General features: G+C 43.6%; 1 protein-coding gene across 1 annotated transcript in view; it reads left to right on the top strand.

Moving 5' to 3' along the window:
- Nucleotides 1-2,839: 2,839 nt before the first annotated feature.
- The window catches only part of LOC311101647 (serine/threonine-protein kinase NLK2-like), a 93,920-nt gene continuing 74,019 nt past the window's right edge, over nt 2,840-22,740 (top strand). Inside the window, exon 1 of the mRNA XM_084142786.1 lies at nt 2,840-4,447. Coding sequence (XP_083998912.1) covers nt 3,987-4,447 — 461 coding nt within the window. The 5' untranslated portion in view covers nt 2,840-3,986. The remainder of the gene's footprint in view (nt 4,448-22,740) is intronic.

Here is a 22,740-nt window from a genome sequence, read left to right as displayed (position 1 = left end):
GACTGTCCTTTTAAAGGTCCTTAGCTGATGATACTCTTCATATTGTAAATGCTAATATTTACTTTATGCACATTGCACAAATGATGGATGTTTATCTTGGAAGCTCAAGCTATAGATTGCCGATGATCTACCGTGGCCTCACAATTTTAGCATCTCAAAATAATAGCATGCCATCCAACTATAAAACATTCAGTGGCATTCATGCTACTACTCCACCCATCGGGAGAGAGTGCTCTGAAATGCATTAGTGATGAATGGATCAATGTCCCAGACACCCAGAACTCGCGGCCGATATACTCTTCTCTTCTGAGAACCTTTAAATGATGAAGAGTGGAGCAGTACAGATATGGACTGGAGTCACACCTCAGCAAAGCTTGTCCACATACAGTTATGGAGTCACACCTCAGCAAAGCTAGTCCACATACAGATATGGAGTCACATCTCAGCAAAGCTCATCCACATACAGATATGGAGTCACACCTCAGCAAATCTTTTCCACAGACAGCCTGCTCTTAATGAGCATCCACCATTTCCCCACTTTCCATAAAAATTCACTTTCAGTGTGGCACCGTGACTGACTCGTCTAATAAATTAAATGGGTGACAAGAGAGCTTCTGATTTTCCATTGTGATAGAAATTGTCATAATTTGGCTGGGTTTTACATCTCATTTCCTCTCCTGTGAAGTCTCTTAAGAAAGTGAGTTCCTAAAAACAGACTCGGACGGAAATGACCTGCTGCTTTAAATAGACCTGTCTTCCACAGAGAGAGACAGAGAGAAGACGGGAGCAGTGAAACTCTCCCATTGTAGCTACCTCATTAACTCTGAAGGTAATGTTGGCACTAGTCTTCATGGCAATGCAAATCTTTCACTTTGTAGATTATATAGGATTTTATAATGTTCTATCTTGTTTATTGATATACAGGTGTGGGATCGGCAGGTAGCCTAGTGGATAATAAGAGTGTTGGCCCAGTAACTGAAAGGTTGCTGGTTCGAATCCCCGGGCCGACTAGGTGAAAAATCTATAGATGTGCCCTAGAGCAAGGCACTTAACCCTAATTACTCCAGTAAGTCGCTCTGGATAAGAGTGTCTGTGCTAAATTACTTAAATGTAACTGGATCTTAATTTGACCAGTTTCATTGCAGGAGTAAAATAAATAATTTTAAAAAGGTGATAATTTCTAATGGGAAATTAGTTTGGATAGGCTACAAGAAGCTATAGTTTGGGTATAAGCTACGGCTGCATTTCGGATACACTTGTATGTCGTAGTGGAGACCAATATCTATATTGTGTTATTAAGCTATATAAAACAACGGTTGTTGATGTGTATCGCTGCATTTCAGATACATTTGAACGTCGCAGTAGAAGGACCTACAGTAGCAGGACATTTATTCTGTCTGGTGCTTTAGCATTTGAGCGAGTGAGAGAATTTATGTAAATCACAAGGCTCATTTGAATTTATGCACAGGAACATTTTCAGCAACAACAGAGTGATCAAATTAAGATATGGCATCTGTACAGTGCCTTTTTAGAAAGTACAGTAAGTACATCACCACTTTTCACAATTGTAACATTTTGGCAGAGCTGTGTGTGGTAAGTCTAAATATTGGCCCCCCTGTAGCTCAGTTGGTAGAGCATGGCGCTTGCAACGCAAGGGTTGTGGGTTCGTTTCCTACGGGGGGCCAGTATGAAAAATGTATGCACTCACTAATTGGAAGTCGCTCTGGATAAGAGCGTCTGCTAAATGACTAAACTGTAAATGAGAGCAGCATCACCTAATGCCCCAAGACAGCACTAATTTAACTGAAAGTTGATTTATTGATTTATTGGACTGGTCAACAGTGAGGCATATTTGTGTCTCCTTTCGCCATCCTCCCAAATATTTCATTTTTATCATGATGTGCGTGCTGCTGACCATCTGTTTTCTGCTCCAATTACAAACTATGGTAGCCTCCACTCTGCCAGGCACATTCCCCCCAGCATTCCTAGATATGTTTAACATATTTACTTGGACTGCAGCTGTCTATGGCTGCTCACCTGCACCTGTCCGACCATGATGTTCAGAATCTTTCAAAGCAATGCACCTGGATCTTTCTGCAGGGATGTGATAGTTACACCGCCTCAGAGAGTGGCAACAAAAAAATAATTGTATTTGTTGTTAAGCTATTGTATTTTAGGAATGATTATGGTAGGACTAACACTTTGCATTAAGGTACCATTTTTGAGGGGCGTGTAAGGGGTTTTTCAGCCTATAAGATGTTTCTGGAAAGTTAATTATACGCCTAGTTAGTTTATAAATCATTAATAGCCTAAACAAGCAGCCTATAACGCATTGGCTGAAGTTGTGTGACCATCATTTTGATGGGTAACACTGTTACTAAGTGTCTATAATCACAACATGTAGGCTATACAATAAATGAATATTTTTGGGCGTATGCATAGATAGCGTATAGGCTAGGCTACTGAATGTCATTTTCATAACCCTTGCGATATATGAAGAGACATGAGCAGTTATTGGTTACATCCAATGTCTATCACTGTGCGTAAACGAGGACGTTCTTGTTGAGCGGATAATGATTGGGTCGCGCTCCTCGCGTAATATCTATGAGAAACTGGAGCTCATGTTCTCCATTCGGGTTCAACTGTTCTATTCATATTTCACTGCAACTTACAAGTATAGGTCTCCACAATGGTGGTAGTTTCAAGTGTCCACAGGCCTTGAATTTTGTGGTACGTCCTCGGTTGCTATCTGGATCCAACTGATTGGCTAAACAACATAAAAAACGTCAAACTCGTCTTTTGATTGGAGCCACAGCCTTCCATCACTGACTGGTCGGGTACTCTGGCTGTGCTTGTTTCCTAGGTCCTGACAGCACCATCCGGCTGGAGGGAGTCGACACTAGCCGCTTGTTTTCTAAATACAAGGGACTTTTGGATATTTTTTGTTTTTATTCATATTTTCCTTTAATGGATTTATGTGTGTGGTGCGTAAGGAGATAGTGTGCGGAACAAGCTGAACACACGGGACCCAATGGGGAAAATAAGTTGACTGTGCTGTCGGAAGAATTTGTTTTCCTCGTTTCAGGAAAAATATATAGTTAATTTTATCAACATGATTTGGATTTCTGGAGTCTGGGGTTGCGGGAATTGTGACATCTGAGGGAGGACAACGGTCGGTAACCTATTTCTACAAGACGTCGTAAACGGCAACATTGTATCACACCTCTCGATCGCGTTCTCGTTTTGCTTGGGTCTATTTGTTCTTGTTGTCTACAGCTACATAATATTGGAATTGTTGTTATTTGAACTCCCATACTGTTCTTGCAACGCCTAATACAAGTGGCTATCAAGCAAGCAACGGTAGCTTGACCTAAAGCCGAATAACTTCTGCAAACTGCATGCAACACAGGCGGTGGGAACAACGGCGGTTCTGGACCAGACAATATGGCAAACTTGAGTAATGAAAGATGAATGCTGTGCAATTTCCCATGTGATACATATCGGTTTCCCTTTTTATATCAAGAAGGGGAAATTGACCGAGTTTCGTCAGTGGAGAGGGGAACGCCACTTCCAACATGAGGGAGACCTAGGGCCGCGGATAATTTATTTATTGTGGGGGGTGCGGGTTATTTGCTGTCGCATTTTTTATTTTAGCATTTTAACAAGATATACTGCATTTACATATTAATTATTGCAACAGTTTAGTGGCCTATCTGCTATCGGTGCATGCAGAATAACATTTTATTACGAGAAGTAGGTCAGATTCGTGTAATGATAAAGCTATTAGGGAGAGTGAGGTTGCTCTCAGAATCAAGAGTTGTTTTTTGTTGATTTTATGCATCGGGTCACAACCAAATTACCAGTTAAACACCATCTGCCCAATCCTATAGCCTACCTTCACCTGGGATATTATTTTCGCGTAAAATACAAGGCGCATTTTCACCTATCTCCCTCCGTTTCCTTTCTTTTTGATTGTTACTGAGTGAATGGCTTTGTGCGGAACAACCGCTGCCAATGCCGCAAAAATTATGGCTGCATACAACGGTGGCGCCTCGGCAGTTGCTGCCCATCACCCGCACCATCACCACCAACTACCGCATCTCCCACCTCCCCATCTCCACCATCATCACCACCCGGGCCAGCATCACTTGCAACACCCCGGCTCTGCCGCCGCTGTCCACCCTGTACAACAACACGCTTCTACAGCAGCAGCTGCAGCGGCTGCCGCTGCCGCGGTAATGCTGAACCCGAGCCAGCAGCAACAATACTTTCCCTCGCCAGCTCCTGGACAAGCCCCCGGCCCGGCAGCGGCTGCGGCACCTGCCCAAGTTCAAGCTGCGGCTGTCAAAGCTCACCACCACCATCATCAACACTCACACCACTTACAGCCGCAGTTGGACATAGAGCCCGACAGACCCATCGGCTATGGAGCTTTTGGGGTGGTCTGGTAAGTGTTACAAGTATGTTTACCTCCCTGCTGGATGAGTCAAAGAATGTGTGATGCCATGCCCTCTCTCTAAAGCAGGCCGTGTGCACGTGACCTGACCTTGTGTAGTAGTAGGCTACAAAGTTAGGTATGAATCAATATGTAGGCCTATGTTGTGATTATGTCAGTAACAGTTACAGTTATTCAACATTTTGGTTCCCCATGAGGTCGAAGCACAGACCACAAATCTTCAGAAGTGAGACTGAACTCACCTCCCCTATCTCCCCCAATCCTCAAAATATAGGCCTGTTTATGTACTGTTTAGTAGCTTATGAATCCTATCAATTTTCTAAGGTTGAGGTGCAAAATGTGAGTGTGGAGGTGGGGGATAAATGGATTTTGATACACAGCTCTCTGCTCCAGGGACCTGTCCTGGGGGTAACATCCCCAGACTTAACCAATAAACTGTTTTTAAGACTTGGGATTAGGCTTTAAACTTGGGATTAGGCTTTAAACTGTTCCCTCTTCAAGGGGCCAGGGCTCTCAACCTGGGCATGTTCAAGTGCCTTAGTTTTGGAAATACATTAGTTGGCCTATAGAGCCACATTGCACTCTTCACTTCTTCAAAGTACAGAGAACGTGGATTCTGATGGGCCTTGAAGTTGCTACCTGTGCAGTAACATCATATTTACTACTACAGAATTACTGTAGCACTGTTATCATGATGAAAGTGGCCATTTTAGGCCCTTTTTAGACCTATACATGCCTCCTGTAAGACCCTATGCTCTGTGAACCATACATGAAACAGACAACATCTTGGTGTCATTATACTCCTTATAGTGTGCTCTAACATATGGAGTAATGTCTAGATTCTGAAATACACATTTTCGCATTAATTTATTCAACATTAAAAATATTAATATGAATATCTCAAAACAACCCTTTTAGGTTTTGTTAATTTTAAGACATTGTTCGCAACAATATACTCTACAAGTACATCACATTTCCAGAGAGGGCTTTGCTAATTCTGAAGTTCTGATCAATGAGCACTACCAACACAGTTAATGGTAAATGGATTGAAAGGGAACTCCCTCTGCTGGTGATTTGCTGAATGTTCAATCCTAAAGGAGGGCTGTGATTGGTTAATGACCTATAATGTCAATTTCTATGTATAAAATCATTAAAAGTATCAAAGGCGCCCACCCTGGAAATGTTATGTGTTTTGAAGAGTATATTGTTCCAAACAATATGTATAAAAATAAGCAAAATCAAAAAGGGTAGTTTTGAGATACTCATATTAATAGTTTTAATGTTGAATAAATGAATGTGAAAATGTGCATTTCAGAATCTAGACATTACTCCATATTTTAGAGCACACTATAAGGAGTATAATGACACCAAGATGTTGTCTGTTTCATGTATGGTTCATGGATCATACAAAACACCTTCCTAATATTGAGTTGCACCCCCTTTTGCCCTCAGAAAAGCCTCAATTCATCAGTGCATGGACTTTACAAGGTGTCAAAAGCATTCCACAGGGATGCTGGCCCATGTTGACTCAAATGCTTCCCACAGTTGTGTCAAGTTGGCTGGATGTCCTTTGGCTGGTGGACCATTCTTGATACACATGGGAAACTGTTGAGCGTGGAAAAACCCAGCAGCGTTGTAGTTCTTGACACACTGAAACTGGTGCTCCTGGCTCCTACTACCATACCCCATTCAAAGGCACTTTCATCGTTTGTCTTGCCCATTCACCCTCTGAATGGCACACATACGCAATCCATGTCTCAATTGTCTCAAGGCTTAAAGATCCTTCTTTAACCTGTCTCCTCCCCTTCATCTACACTGATTGAAGTGGATTTAACAAGTGACATCAGTAAGGGATCAAGGCTTTTACCTGGATTCACCTGGTCAGTCTATGTCATGGAAAGAACAGGTGTTCCTAATGTTTTGTACACTCAGTGTATAGGTCTAAAAAGGGCCTAAAATGGCCACTTTCATCATGATTTCCTCAAAAATTGTTTGTGATACAAATGTAAAAAGCATTTCAAACATACTTCCTCTCAATTAAGTTTATATGTGGTCCTCTGTAGCTCAGCTGGTAGAGCACGGCGCTTGTAACGCCAAGGTAGTGGGTTCGATCCCCGGGACCACCCATACACAAAAAAAATGTATGCACGCATGACTGTAAGTCGCTTTGGATAAAAGCGTCTGCTAAATGGCATATTATATTATATTATATTATATATTATTATATTATTATATTATATTATATTTATATTATAATTGCCTGAACAATCTGAGATACCAAAAATATTTTCCACTGCCATGGAATTGCCCTATAAGTATTTAAGCAATATGTTGTTGGCCTCACCTAGTCTTCCAATGGCCTTTGAGAACCTTCCACCCTATTGCTTACTCTCATCAGTTTCCATCAGATCTGAAAACGATAAAGGGTTATTTTTGGGCTGGGCATATACAGTATCTCTGGCTGGGTTTATGTTTGGAGTCGAGGGGTGATGATGTCTGCTTGTTGTAGTCTTTCCTGCGCACACCATTGGTCAGGGTCACCGTCTTTCCCCTCCTCCTTTTCCTGCTCCTCCTGTTCTGTGCATCCCCAGCAACACCAGACCCACCGCGCTACGACCGCCTCTGTAATCTTAGCCTGACCTTTTCTCAAAATCTGATTGTCTGATTTTAATCTGCACCGCTGCTGCCCGCCTGGATATTTATAGCGCGGCACTCACTGAAGGCACAGAGGTTTTCAGGAGTTCGCCCCTCCCTCCCTCCCTCCCTCCCTCCCTCCCAGAGACCCATCCAGCTGAGCTCTCTAGGCCTCTCATTTTAAAAAGAAAGTTGCACTCAGACTCAGTCCAATGTGGTTTTAATTTCTTTCAGTATTAAATATTCATCTTGGAAATACAGCTTCAGAATGAGGAGGGTGTTTACAAAGCTTGGTGGGAGGTTTAGTCTGATCAGGCAAACGGCAGCAATTTAAGGATTTTCTGTTGGTGAAATTCTAATGATTAATTAATAATTGGACTATGATAGTTTGAGGTGTTCAAGGAATGGTAGTGTTTATTGACATTTTATTTGTCCTAAAAATCGATATAAACTGATTTATATAGGCTGCATGTGAGCAGACCAACACCAGTGCTGGCCTGGCAGGCACATGATCAGGGATATCCCAAAGCAGTGGTGGCTCTTTTCAGCACGATCTAAGTTAGAAGTCTGACTCATGTTGTGGAGTTAGTTAAAGGCATACGTAACTGCATGGCTATCCGTTCCAGACCAGGGCCAAAATACGGGGCAGGAAACCTGCAGAGGGGGGCTATTAGTTATCAGTGGACCGTCACTCTCGGAGTGCATTCCAGTGCAGTAAGTGCATCGAAGTGCTCAGCGATGCATGCAGCTGTGAAACGTGGAGTAAATTGGCTTTGCACTGGCATAGAGAGCTTGTGTCATGTGCTCAACTGTGTACAGCCCAGATGGAATTCGGCTTCTCAGGTTAAATTTTAATTCCTTTGGCTATCTGTACGCTTAAGCCAAGGGCTCTAAAACTAGCAGCACATGGCAGTGTAGCTAATCTCTTCCTACGGGCAGAGAGGATATTTTGTCTTGCATTGAGTGTTTATCCATTGGTATTCTTAGTTAGATTATTCATGTCATGACTCATGCATGTTGCATCAGGACCTTTGACCACACATGATCATAACTTTCAGTAATTATAAATTCATGAAGATACTTATAAATGCTTTAGAAATGTCATGGAAATATCAGAAATGAAAAACAATTATTAATATGGGCGGATGCAGAAATGAATTCAGAAAAACAATATGAAGGTCATCAGCAACACATGGAGTGTCAAATCTATCTCTTTTCCAATCATTGTCCTATAGATTTGGAAGCGAAGAATCTTAGTTTCATAATGGTTGGGAATTATTACTTGTTAGTGGGCGATGGAGAGGTTGTTATTGTAAAGTGTCCGGGCCGACTTCACAAAGATAATCAGTCAAATCTTTATTTATAAATAAATTGTAAACTCATTCACTGCTTGTGTTCTTTTGACTCTAGAAAAGGTAAAACATTTGATTTGAAAAAAATATTAATTCATCCCTTGGAAATCAAAATTCCAGTAGTTATCAAGCACCTTTTTTTCACCCGTCCTGTGTTTTCAGATCAGTGTACAAAAGGAGATTAGGATAGAAGACTATAAAAACGACACCTGTTGAGAAGCTGGCTCCAGTCTGATTACGTCTGTCTGCTCCAGGAGTGGGAGTGTACTGGACCCAGCTGATCTCTCTGGTTCCAGTCTGATTACGTCTGTCTGCTCCAGGAGTGGGAGTGTACTGGACCCAGCTGATCTCTCTGGTTCCAGTCTGATTACGTCTGTCTGCTCCAGGAGTGGGAGTGTACTGGACCCAGCTGATCTCTCTGGTTCCAGTCTGATTATGTCTGTCTGTCTGCTCCAGGAGTGGGAGTGTACTGGACCCAGCTGATCTCTCTGGTTCCAGTCTGATTATGTCTGTCTGTCTGCTCCAGGAGTGGGAGTGTACTGGACCCAGCTGATCTCTCTGGTTCCAGTCTGATTATGTCTGTCTGCTCCAGGAGTGGGAGTGTACTGGACCCAGCTGATCTCTTTCTCCACTTTTCCAACCAAACTTTACTCTAAAGTCCCACGGGTTTTTGTTGTTATCAAAGCGATTACAAAACCAAACAATTTGCTTCTGTAACTAACACAGTTGTAAGAAGCATTATACATTGGTAACCCGTAACATTTTGAATAAAATAATGTTTTTGTGACTGTAAACGGAGGACAGTAGAGCTTGTAGAACATGTCTCTCTTCGTATTTTTTGCAGGAGGTGCTGCTTATGTTAGGAATGTCCTGGGTCGTTTCGTTGCTTATTAATGCAAGTGATCACCAGCAAGAGACCCTTGTTTGGTTAGCGATGTTTCTGTATGTTTCTGTAGCGCTCAAGTGATTGCAGAGTTTGCTAAGCAAATGGCCACTGGATTGATGCAAATAATCATGATATCACTCACTTCTTTGTAGTTAACATTTAATTGAGAAGGTTTTTGGGAAAGCATTTTCATACCAGAAGTAGGTTATCATTAGCGTCATCGCTAACGGCTACACATAGGCGCGCACACACACAAACACACAGGGGCGTTCCTGTGCCGTTTCAGAAATTTGTAGGGAAATACAAATCACTGATGCATGTTGTTCATGTCATGATTAACTTGGACAAATTAATACATTTTCTAATAAGTTCAATACATTGAGTTGATTTCCTACTCAATACCTTTTTGAATATTGTTGAATTCCGTTTTAATGTCTGGATTCCGTGAATCAGTCTGCATTCTCCGCAACGCAGATTTTATAGGGCCCTATGTTTCCAAGTGCATTTGTGGCACAAAACCTTATTTAGCATTTGTGGCACAAATCCCATCCAAGTTATGGGACCGATATTAGCATTTTTCGTGCACCATGTTCAAATCATGGGATTTGTGCCACAAATGCTAAAACGTTAGCATTTGGAACAGTACCAGAGAAATAAAACCAAAGCATGGATTGCTGTCATACCTTGTCAATAGACTGCTTACAGGGTAAGGAAACCAATGTGTCATTTTGTAATTTGGGTGAACTATCCCTTTAAGTTGTTGGTTTCCATGCTGTTAGCTGGGGTTTGATCCTTGTGTGGGATGTGTTTGTGTGGTCACAGAGAGATGAGTAGGGTTTGAGGTGTTAAGACTAGCCCCCTCCTTAGCCTAATAACTCTCTCTCTCACACACACACACACACACACACACACACACACACACACACACACACACACACACACACACACACACACACACACACACACACACACACACACACATATATATATATACACACACACACACACACACACACACACACCCTTCTGGTTTATTGGTTCAAAGAGGCTGCTTGTTCTCAGTTGACCTCTTCATGTTTGTGACCTGATTTTCTTTATTCCAGTATTTTTTTTTAATGGTTGAGAAGTGAGGAAAGGTTCAGACCTGTGTTTGTGTGTTAGTGTGCTTTTCTCTTGCCTTACCCTGTGTCAGACTCATTGGCCTGTGTGACCTGCAGTGAGATGTTGATCGAATGCTGGTCAGGTCAGTCTTTGCAGGACAGGTGATATAGATTTAGCCTACAAACCCTGCTGATTGAGCTTAAGAGAAGCATTAGGAAGTGAATGACAATCAATTAAGGATTAATGATGACATAAGTTCCTTTAACAGTTTAATTGTTAACCTTCATGTACAGGTACAATACCTGGGTAAATGAGAGACTATAAGTATATCAAAAGATTAGAACAACAAACTATTACATTGTTGAAAACCTTCTTACATCAGCCTTTAAGAGAAAGCTAATCTTGGCCGCAGTTAAAGTTATTTTACAGTCAAGCTACCTTATTCAGGGCACACTGTGTAACTAGTCTCTGTCTGGTCTTCTGGTAATCCATACATTATCCAATGTCACTGATTCCAGGGCTGACATGAAGGAAGTGATGCGTTTACAGTGACTTTTGACCCTCTGTTACTCACGATGACCCTTGCACAGCACACCACCATACCTGCAGCTCAATACCAACTTTACAGTTCACCAACACAGCACCATCATTGTGTGTATCGTGTCGTGTCCCAGTCAACAAAACAAAACACCCCTTTCCCCAGATTATCCATGTTAGCCATTGACTTGCCAGCCTCATTCACTGTAATGTCTTTGTTTTTTGGGATGATTATGAAGCCTGCAGACTGGCTGCTTGAGGCTTTTAGTACCTTGAGCATGAAAGGCTCTCAGACTGCCTGTTCTCTTTAGAACAGCAGCAGCAGCCGCGGCAGTCAGAAGCAGCTCTTAAGAGGCCTGTGTTTGGCAGATGCACAGACTGAGACGAGTGGCGAGCGCAGGGCTTACCTTTTGAAGTACTGCTGGGGTGGAGGGTGGAGGGAGTGAAATACTGTTTAACCCTACAGTCACCTGCGGCTGGCAGCTTATCCCAGACCTCGTTGACCCTGTCCACAGCTCCACACTTCATAACAACAATCAACAGCTGTTTCAGAATGTTCCTAGTACGACAGAGGGGGTCCAGATTGCGGTGGTCATGTAACTGGGAGTTTTAGCTTCGATAAACAACACGCCACTTAAATTAAAAACAACTCTCCATGTTTGTTTGCTTAGCTTAGCTGATCTTGGCTGACAAACTGACAAAGAGAAAGAAGCCTCACAATAGAGAGAACACACTGTCTGATGTCAGTTATCGTGTGTGAATGTTTTGTAATCGGAGCAATCGGTCGGCCCTAGATCGTAAAAAAAATGTATGCAATTGTTGAGGATGAGGCAGAACTCAAATGCCTGTTAAAATACTAATTAGAGAGAGTGTCTCTTTAGATTTGCTGAAGCAGGAATGACGAATACTTGACACAGTGTCCCTCTCATCCTGGGAAAATTCAGCTGTTAATTAAAAATGCACTGCCAAAGACGACATCTTGATTTAAAGGCCTGGCACTCATGTTTATTTTTAGCTTCTCTATTAGTCGCTGCATTTGATTGTGAGCATGTTTCCAAAAGAGAGCATTTCCCATCGGCCTCCTCAGGACTCCTATCCTGAGAATAGAGATCTCTTTCTTTAGCTGACCTAAGATAGTCCCTAGGTGAAAGGAAAAAGCATATGCTGCTAACTGCTAGGTTTTCCTCAACACTGGGGCAAGATGTACAAATCTTTGCCCCATATGGCCCTTTTGTAGTCACTCCAGACTCTTCCACACATAAACCTGTCTCCACATGTGAGTCATATGTTACACATACAGCAAGACATACCGCCTGTGGTCTGCCACCTCGGGTGACCAGCTGGCGTGACTCAGTGTTTGGTTGACAGCCGTGGGATTGCCATGGAGGAGGGCCAGGAATGCCCACGACTAACGAGCCAGTCCAGTGCGCTCTGTGACCCATGCGTGCTAGAGCTGAGGTAGTACTTATATCCCTGGATATTGGCCCACTGCAAGGCAAGCTGACATGGGATAACTTCAAGCTGATACTTCAGCCTCTGGGAGAGAGAGAGAGAGAGAGAGAGAGAGAGAGAGAGAGAGAGAGAGACCTTCGCTGATTACAGCATCCTGAGGAAATGTGGGAGATGGGCAGATGGCAGATAAGGCCATCGATTAGAAGGCTCTGGTGAACAGGAAGCGAGAGAACATCTTAGTCCTCTTTATTCACACTGCCCTTGCCTTTGAATGAGGACTCAGCTCTCTTGCCAGTTCACTTGAACATTTTTGTTGTCCGAGTCCTCTTTTTATTCACAGGAACCAATATCTTTTTCCAACATTCAATGTACTCTGGGTAATTACATAGTTCAGGACAAGCCATACCATTTAGGAAGCTAATAGATTTAATTTTGTTAAAAAGATAAGACATAATAATTATAATACAAAAATTATATTAACATGTAAATATGACTTGTAACAGGATAAATAGCAGAAGAATAAATGCAGATTGAATTATGCTTGAAAAGTACACTCAATGTAGGCTATTGCCCTTTTAAGAGCTTGCATTGATTTTGTACCCTATGATGTGATTCTCACCAAATATATTATCATTTTCTAACATTATTCAAACCCCACAATCGAAAAAATGAAGCTCTTTCGTAGCCTATAGATCACATGTCGCAAACAAATAATCTAAACATTGTGTCAGTACAAAGACCTTTTGGGAACTTCCGTGCATCCTTGACAATCGCTACTCAATGATCAAAAACAGCGCATGTTTTTTTATGCCAACCTGCCTGTGCATCTTCTCTCATTTGTGTCACCAATGCTAAGGGTTATGGCAAGGGAAACAGTGTTACAGTAGCCTAGTGTGTGGTGCTGGAATAATGGCAAGCGAACCTGGAGAGCTTTGTGTTCACATTGCACTAAAAAAGGGAATTGGACCGTGAACTTCAAGTGAACCAAACTCAGTCCACCTCTCGGGAAGGTCTCAGTTTGGTTCGCTTGTGGGGCTCTTTTGAGGAGTCTGAGTTCCTTTCGAGTGTTCACACTGCACAACTATAGGTTTTTCCTGTCCTCTCAGAGCAGAGAGGGGAGTTGGCTATGAAGATAAAGCTGTTTGCAGGCATGCTCATTGGAACCCCCCTAGCTCACTGCTTGACAGCGTTTGATTGCCTCTTTGTCAGGGAGCAGGAAAACCATGTGTCGTCGTCCTCCATTTACTGTTCCCATCTTCTACCACTACAGTCCCTCCCTGGGTGGCACGGCCCATTTGTCTAAAGCATTATCTGGCTCCATAAGTGGCTCAATACAGGAGACGGTGCAAATAGTCATTATTTTGACACAGTGTTTTTTTATGTGTATTGAATCTGTATGAAGCTGCACCTCCAAACAATGCTGCTCAATTCTCTGCCACATTAGCTAGTGTTTGTCAATTGAGACAAACTTGCATTGTGCTACTAGTGAAGTTCTATTATACTTGAAATGCCAGTTGAGCAGTACTTCTTGCATAATAATAAATAAATTGGTCATTTAGCAGACGCTCTTATCCAGAGCGACTTACAGGAGCAATTAGGGTTAAGTGCCTTGCTCAAGGGCACATCGGCAGATTTTTCACCTAGTCGGCTCGGGGATTAGAACCAGCGACCTTTCGGTTACTGGCACAACGCTCTTAACCACTAAGCTACCTGCCGTATGCTCATTGAACTATGATAATAATAGGTTTTTATTGACACATCGAAAGAAGAATGCATAACACTTGGGCTTGAAATTGCTATTATACCTGTGCAGTAATATAATAATAATAATAATAATAATAATAACAATATGCCATTTAGCAGATGCTTTTATCCAAAGCGACTTACAGTCATGCGTGCATACATTTTTACGTATGGGTGGTCCCGGGGATCGAACCCACTACCCTGGCGTTACAAGCGCCATGCTCTACCAATTGAGCTACAGAGGACCACGTACACTGTAGTATTAACATATTGTAATTGCATTTTTGTTATAACACAAGTGGAACAGTGACTGCTACTTTTTCCATTCGCATAACTATAAGTACTGTAGTTTATGTTGCGATGCTAGTCAAAAAAGCACTAGCATAACATTTGATAATAATATGGCACTTTAAAATGCAATTATTGACTGGTGTTTCTAATAATTTGCTTGACAAATTCCATCCTCTATGCTCCCTTCAGTTGTCAAAGTAAATTAATTCAAATTGTATTGCTTTATGTGATTAAGGTTTAATTTTCTGACTTTAAATTGCCTGCTTGAAACTAATGGTGATGCAGTAAAGTGCAGGTGGATATTTCAGAGGAAGGCCACACTTCCCACCAATCAAGGAGGGGGAGTTTCTCCTAGCCTAAATGGCCTGGGCCAATCAGAACTGCAGATATCAGAGCAGCAGGTGTCCTTAGAGAATCTGTTCAACTGTTGAATGTGTTTTGGGACCATGGCAGCATGGTCCCAAAACCAGGGGACCACGTTGGAAACAAGTGAATTTCTTTTCCCCCAAAAAAATTTAATCAATCAGTCAGGATTCCAAACTGTAATCCTGAACCCTTTCCTCTACTGTTCATAACCCAGTGACAAACCGTCCAATGGTTTGATGTAGTTTCCTTTCACCTAATCTGCAAGATAGTGTCATCAACAGCCAGAGGTTTTGACACAGACGCAGCGGTTGGCTAGCATTTACTGTGACTTGTTTTCCGTAGAGTGGGAAACCTTTTTTCTGGGTGGCTAGCCTGGGTTGTAAGGGGTGGCTAGGCTTTTGGGGTGGTAAGGGGAAGCATTGGGTGTGTCTGTGCTGCTGTAGGCCATGTTATCTGCGTGTGACACCTTCCTCTCTGCACAGACCAGGCTGCCACTCACCTACTGACGTCAAGTAAAGGTCTGGAGAGATCACACAGAGTGAACTGCATGGCCCACTACCTCGCTCTCAATTAGCAGGGCTACCTTTTAAATTGGTGTGTGTGTATTCCCTGCCCAGCTCCTCACCCAGGTTTTTGCTGACTCAGGACATCTGCAACAAACAAAATAATCAATCATGTCCTTCAGAGCAGCAGCTGCACTGGATGTAATTGTTCCTTTTCTGCCATTAACGTTGATTTTGTTTTCCTTGTAGTGGGCGTAGTTTTTCTTGCGGCTGCTGTCTAGTTTCCTTCAGCATTACTGTCAAGCTTATGTCCTTCCTAGCCAGCCAAGCACATCCCTCTCCCAATGATCCTCCGTTGTTAGGCGGCAACCATATGGTTGGCTCCCTGATCCTATTTGAAAGGGTTTACCTTGGGGGTGGTGTGCGTGTTTGTGTGTAGCTGGCTGAGAGGGCTGGAATGCTCTCTGCTAATGACCCAGGCTTGCCCTTCTGCCCCTGGCTGTACTAAGCCTCTGCTGCAGCAGCCTCTTCACCGTATAGAGGTTGACTAAGCCCCCTTGGCCCTTGCTAGCTAAAGAGCAGGACTGACCCCAGGGGCACATACAGCTTTTTAAACTCTGTACCTCCACCACAATACCATGCAGTACAGTTAATGGGGGCTCTTATTCCTACTGGACCAAGAGCTTCTTCTGTGTCAGAGAGCAGATAAAGAAGGCAGGAGAAGCCAGGCTGAATGTACTGTGCTGGGTGTGTAGCAGTACACTAACAGAACAGAGGGAAGAGGCCGGCACCCAAACCTTTGGGTTGTGTCTACAGGGAACTACACAAGTGTCTGTTGTGTTTTCTTCCCCTCTCGTCTCTCATACTGTGAAGAGAGATTAAATCAAATATTTGATTTCTGTTGGAAGAGAAAAGAAGCGGATGTAGAGAATCATCCACTTTACACACACACACACACACACACACACACTTTGCAGCATACAGGCATGCCGGCGCTCCACTGTGTGCCTCTGTTTTTGAGTGTGTGAGCCACGAGGGACACGAAAGAGTTGTGCTATAGACCATTATCTGCCATCGTTACCCTGGGCCTCCACTGTCTACGGCTGATCGATCCTGACATAGCTGCTGCGATGCGCTGCGTGTTAATGTGTGTGTTAATTGGTGTGTTAACATGTGTGTGTTAACGTTTGTTAAAGTATGTTCACTGGTATCTGCATTTAAAATTCTGTGATTCAATATTTGTGCGTCAGTGTGTGTGAATGTATAAGTAAAGTGTGTGTAGTTGTGTTCGATATTCTGTGTGTGTGTGTGTGTCGTGTGTGTGTGTGTGTGGCCCCGGTTCTTTAGTATTGCTTGCCTGAAGGGGTTTGCTAATATTAGCCTGTACGATCATTTACATTTCTAATTAACACAATTCCATTATTTTGGGGATGAACGAGGGGATGATGTCACAGGCATTTCATTTATTACAAGGTGAGCGGGGCAACGGTGGGAGAACAGCAACAAAAACATGATTGAGTTTAGCTCACAGTCCTCTCACTTGAACATCTAATACAATTACACAACAAAATGCCCTGAGTCCATTTCAAGCCTCTCAAATTCAAGTGGCTTCTTTGGGACTGTGATAGCATGAACACATCAATTTGTCAACGGAAATGAACTGACCTTGTTTAACAACCAGCAAATGGGAACTCAATGTGGCATAAGATGGCTGCCATACGTATTGTATGCCTATCTATTGCAAGGGGTATGGTGCTTTAAATGAATCTTCATCCAATCAATCTGGATCCCATAATTGAAAACAGCCAGGGACTCCATCAACTGGTCAATAGATGAAACCTAGCTAACATTTATAACATGCTGCTTGTCCAAGGGAAAATAAATACCTTGAGACTGGTGTTCAAACATGTTTGTCATGAATATGGGTCATAGGTGTTGTGAGGGGAAGTCCAGCAACAAGCAGAGAGAGACTGTAGATGTTGATCTAGCTATCCATCAGAACAGCTGTCAGTATAGTTGTCCCAGCTTGGGGAAAACACCACATCCAATCAGTCATTTTCGGTTTTGAAACAGCACTTGACGTCACCCCCTAGCAATGTTCCCCAAAAATTTTGGGGGAAAATTTCAGGTGTTGTGTGCGGAAACTGTATTTTGCGAGGATTCTGTGCAACATCCGGCGCACATTATTAACTGTGAACACTGAGGCTGTACCCGCTTTAAGTTACAGTTTCAGACAGTGGCCAATAGGCTATTGTGGCTATTTAAGCATAATGTAGGCCTATCAGAGTGACCTATCAACAAAACCAATTAAGCAAATGCCATAACATTTCCACATGGATATAGCTGTTGACTATGATATCGTCTACAATAGCCTAAATGTGGTGTTCAATGTAGGCCTACATTCCATTTGGAACCCATAAGAGTTTAAGCCCTGTCTAAGCTGGGGGAGGGAGTTCTACTAAGCTATATGGAATTGTTTTAAGAAGGTCATACCAAGGATCATTCTGCTATTTGATTTTGAATTTTAAGACCCCTTGAAGTATTAACAAAAAAATTGAAAACACTTTTTTGATGAACATTTTTATTTGGCCTTATTGCTATTAGCCCATACAAACGCATTGAATAACAGATTCACTACATGGAACAGATAGTCCCCCCAAACAAATCTAAAGGAATTTTGTTCTGAAGTGTCTGTCCTATATCAGAGCGATATAAGAAAGATCAGGAAACATTTTTTATTTAATTTTGTACATGTATTTAACCCGTTACCAGGGGACCTTCAGACGAGTCTTGTGAGGCCTCTGGGCGTCCTAGAGCAAAACAAACGACATGTACGTGTTCATGAGAGTCTCACTGTTCTGCAGAGGGGTCAGTGTGTAGCCCAAACTGTTCGGACGCTACAGACAGAAGTTGGCAGATTGGCTGTACCAACTTCAGACGAGTCCCAAGACGCTTGTGGGGATCGTAGAGCAAAACGGAAAACAACATCGTCTTCGTGAGAGTCTGTAGGCCAAACCGTTCAGATGCTACAGACGATTATGTGAGAAGACCGATTTTTGGGATGTCTCATGGTCTGACAAACACCGCTCTAGCTCTGTCACCTTTCACCGCAGATGTGGAAGTGCGACATAGACGGATGCGGTGGATTTAGAAGCATCCAATGCAAAAAACGGATATCTCTAGCTTAAACTGACAGATTTGTATGGGGATTTTTGTATTATGCTAATTAGATTTCAACAACCCCTGATCCATCTCCAACACTCTAGTGCTGCTAACATGCTCAAACAACCACCATAAAGCTTAAAGGCTACTGCTTGGAACACAGTAATGAAGTTCTCTCTAAGGCTTGACAGACACAGCCCATTTCTTCTACTGACCAAACACACAAGCATGCATGCTCACAGCTCTTCCTGGAATAGGGCTGTAATATGATGCCATTGCCAGTAAGACATTTTACCTTTCAACTCTTGGAGGGAATATAATTGTATGTCTGTGTGAAGGTTTTACATTACAGTCCATAATGGAGAAGAATAGCATGTAGGTTTGGAGGCATGTTCCTGCTACAGAACAACCGAACTCCCTTTCATCTCATATAGCGCAAGTGAACAGCAAACCTGTTTTCAAAAAACAAATAAAGCAACACCTCACAGTACAACGCCTCTCCCCCATGTGACCTACTTGTTGTGTGTATGTACTGACGTGAATGTGTAACTGATAGATGCACAGACACACACTACATGTTAATGTTTTTCAATGTATTTCAATTGTAAAGTATTTTGTCGGACCCCAGTAAGACTAGCTGTCGCCATTGGCATCGGCTAATGGGGATCCTAATAAATCTAAATCAAATCAAATGTTATGATGGATAGGTTTTGGGGTTGTTTATTTGGTGTTTAGGTTGAACCGTCTAAGAAAAGCAGCCTGGTGTTATCTAATCCTGGGACAGAAAGCCTCCATAGGATTTATTCTTCCTGTTGTTATTCAAAATCACACAGTTTTTAGTGTCTCACTCTTTCTGGTGAGATAAAAAAAAAAAAAAAACGACATGATGCAATTGGGAATGACACTAAAATAATCAAGACACTCGTGTCGTAGGCCGCTCTCTTTCTCACCACAGACATTCACTTCATCTTCCTATTCTCTTGCTGTCACCAAATGTATCCTCCTAATCTGATTCTCTAGCGAGATTAGATCGGAGAAAGTGAGCCAGTGTGCTGTGGTCCCTGTCTCTCTCTCTCTTTCTTAAAACCGTCTCGCGGCTATGTCACTTTTCATCCTCCGTGTTCTTCTATGCCCTGGGCATGTTGAAACTGCTGCCGTTGTGCGTCTGTGACTGTAATTACACTTTTTAATTAAAGAATAACTAGGTAGTTGACACATCTGCAGAGCTTTGAAACAAGCAGAGGGAGCACTATGCTAGCTGACACCAGATCGTCTCTAAAGCCCTGTTTGAACAGCCGTAGGTTGTCAGACACTAACACATGCATGGGTGTGTGTGAGCAGGACCATTCATTCACTGTGCTGTGCTGAACCTCTTTAAGGGCTTACTATTACTTATGTTACTGCTGTTTCTGCCATTTTAGCCTTGATGTGTTCTTCCCCCATAGAGACTGATTCAAAAAATTTAAAAACTATTGGGATGTGAACCCGATGGGATATGTTGTACTACTATAAATTAAACTAGTACATTCTACAATCCAGAAACAGAATTGAAACCCAAGCTAAACTATGAAAAAGCCATCTCATAGCTGTTAAGAACTTTTAGGGCAAATGTGAATAAAAGTGTTAGAAGTCATTCCCATGCATCGCCCCTGACCTGTGCACAACAGAAAAAGAGATGTGTTGAAGGGACAAGAACCACCTGGTGACTCGATCGTTCGTGTCCTTTCCCCTGGCCTTCCAGACCAAGGGAGCATGGTCTGTGACCAGGGTGAAGTGGGTGCCCAACAGGTAATACTTAAGATTGTCTAGCGCCCACTTCACCGCTAGACACTTTCTCGACAATCAAGTACTTATTTTCTCGGGGTTTCATCTTCCGGCGTATGTACATGATGGGATGTTCCTTCCCGCAAAGTTGAGGATAAACCGGCTATAGAATCCCACCAGCTTGCATTTCTTGGGATTCGCTGTCAACCCGGCTTGCCTGAACGCCTCCAGTACTGCCTGGAGGCGCGTCAGGTGCTTTTCCCAACCTTGGCTGTGGATGATAATGGCTTATACCAAATGTTGGTGGGGTCGGAGGACTCGGTCCATCTGGCCCTGGAATGTGGGCGGGGCTCCATGGAGACCGAACGGGAGGACCCGGTATTGGTATAAGCCGTCCGGTGGCTTATACCAATATACCAAAGGAGGCTGCCAAGGGTACCTGCCAATATCCCTTGGTCAGGTCCAGGGTGCCGATGTACCGGGCCTTTCCCAACCGGTTGATGAGCTCATCTACCCTCGGCATGGGGTATGCATCGAACAAACTGATGTCGTTCAACCCCCGGAAGTAATTGCATAAACGCAGACTAACGTCTGGTTTGGGTACCAACACGATGGGGCTGCACCATGCGCTGTGGGATTCTTCGACGACTCCCATCCTCAGCATAGCCTCCACCTCCTGCTTCACGGCCTTCCTTCGGGCCTCGGGTATCCGGTATGGCCTCTTTTGTACCGTTTCTCCGGGCCGGGTGCAGACGTGGTGTTCAATGAGGGTTGTTCAGCCCGGTTTCTTGGAAAACACGGCAGTGTTCCGATCGATGAGCGGTCCGAGGTCCTCATTGCTCGGAAACAACCACTGGTCCCATCGACCTCCCAGGTTTTGACGACCACAACACAGCCAAGGCTGTCCTCACGTGCCACCTCTTCAATAGGTTCACGTGGTAAATCTGTTGGGGTTTCCGTCTCCCTGGCTGCCATACGCGGTAATTTACGGGTCCCAGCTTCTCTGTCACCTCGTATGGCCCGTGCCATGTTGCCAGGACCTTACTTTCTGTGGTGGGGATTAAAACTAGCACCTTGTCACCCACCTGGAACTCTCGGGGCTGGGTCCCCCGATTGTAGACCAGGATTGTGGTGCCAGGATAACAACCTCTCCCTCAATGTGACCAAGACAAAGGAAATGATTGTGGACTACAGGAAAAAAAAGAGGACTGAGCACGCCCCCATTCTCATCGACGGGGCTGTAGTGGAACAGGTTGAGAGCTTAAAGTTCCTTGGTGTCCACATCACCAACGAACTATCATGGTCCAAACACACAAAGACAGTCGTGAACAGGGCACGACAAAGCCTATTCCCCCTCAGGAGACTGAAAAGATTTGGCATGGGTCCTCAGATCCTCAAAAAATTCTACAGCTGCACCATCGAGAGCATCCTGACTGGTTGCATCACCGCCTGGTATGGCAACTGCTCGGCCTCCGACCGCAAGGCACTACAGAGGGTAGTGCGTACGGCCCAGTACATCACTGGGGCCAAGCTTCCTGCCATCCAGGACCTCTATACCAGGCGGTGTCAGAGGAAGGCCCTCAAAATTGTCAAAGACTCCTGCCACCCTAGTCATAGATTGTTCTCTCTGCTACCGCACGGCAAGCGGTACCGGAGTGCCAAGTCTAGGTCCAAAAGACTTCTCAACAGCTTCTACCCCCAAGCCATAAGACTCCTGAACAGCTAATCATGGCTACCCAGACTATTTGCACTGCCCCCCCACCCCCACCCCCCACCCCATCTTTTTACGCTGCTGCTACTCTGTTAATTATTTATGCATAGTCACTTTAACTCTACCCACATGTACATATTACTTCAACTACCTCAACTAGCCGGTGCCCCCGCACATTGACTCTGTACTGGTACCCCCCTGTATATATAGCCTCCCTACTGTTATTTTATTTTACTTCTGCTCTTTTTTTCTCAACACTTTTTTGTTGTTGTTTTATTTTACTTTATTATTAAAAAATAAATGCACTGTTGGTTAAGGGCTGTAAGTAAGCATTTCACTGTAATGTCTGCATCTGTTGTATTCGGCGCATGTGGCCAATAAAATGTGATTTGATTAGATTTGACTTGGGCGCGCTGGTCCTTCTCCATATGTTCCCTTACCACTGGCCATATGGCTGTCATCCGCTCCCTCATCGTCTCTACGTGTTCCACCACGCTGCGTAAGGGGGTCGGCTGGGCTTCCCACACCTCCTTGGCGAGATCCAGGAGGCCGCGTGGCCTCCTCCCGTAGAGGAGTTCAAAAGGGGTAAACCCAGTGGATGCCTGGGGCACTTCTTGGATCGAGAACATTAGGTGGGGTAGTAGCTGGTACCAGTTCTTTCCATCCTGCTCGATGACCTTCCGCAGCATTTGTTTGAGCGTCTTATTGAACCGTTTGAGCCCATCCGTCTGCGGCTAAAAGACAGTGGTCCGGATCTGCTTTATCTGTAGGAGAGCACACAC

This window comes from Coregonus lavaretus (genome assembly GCF_964263955.1).
Source record: "Coregonus lavaretus genome assembly, chromosome: 26".
NCBI classification, from domain to species: Eukaryota; Metazoa; Chordata; class Actinopteri; order Salmoniformes; family Salmonidae; genus Coregonus; species Coregonus lavaretus.
This window is presented reverse-complemented; position numbering and strand designations above follow the sequence as displayed.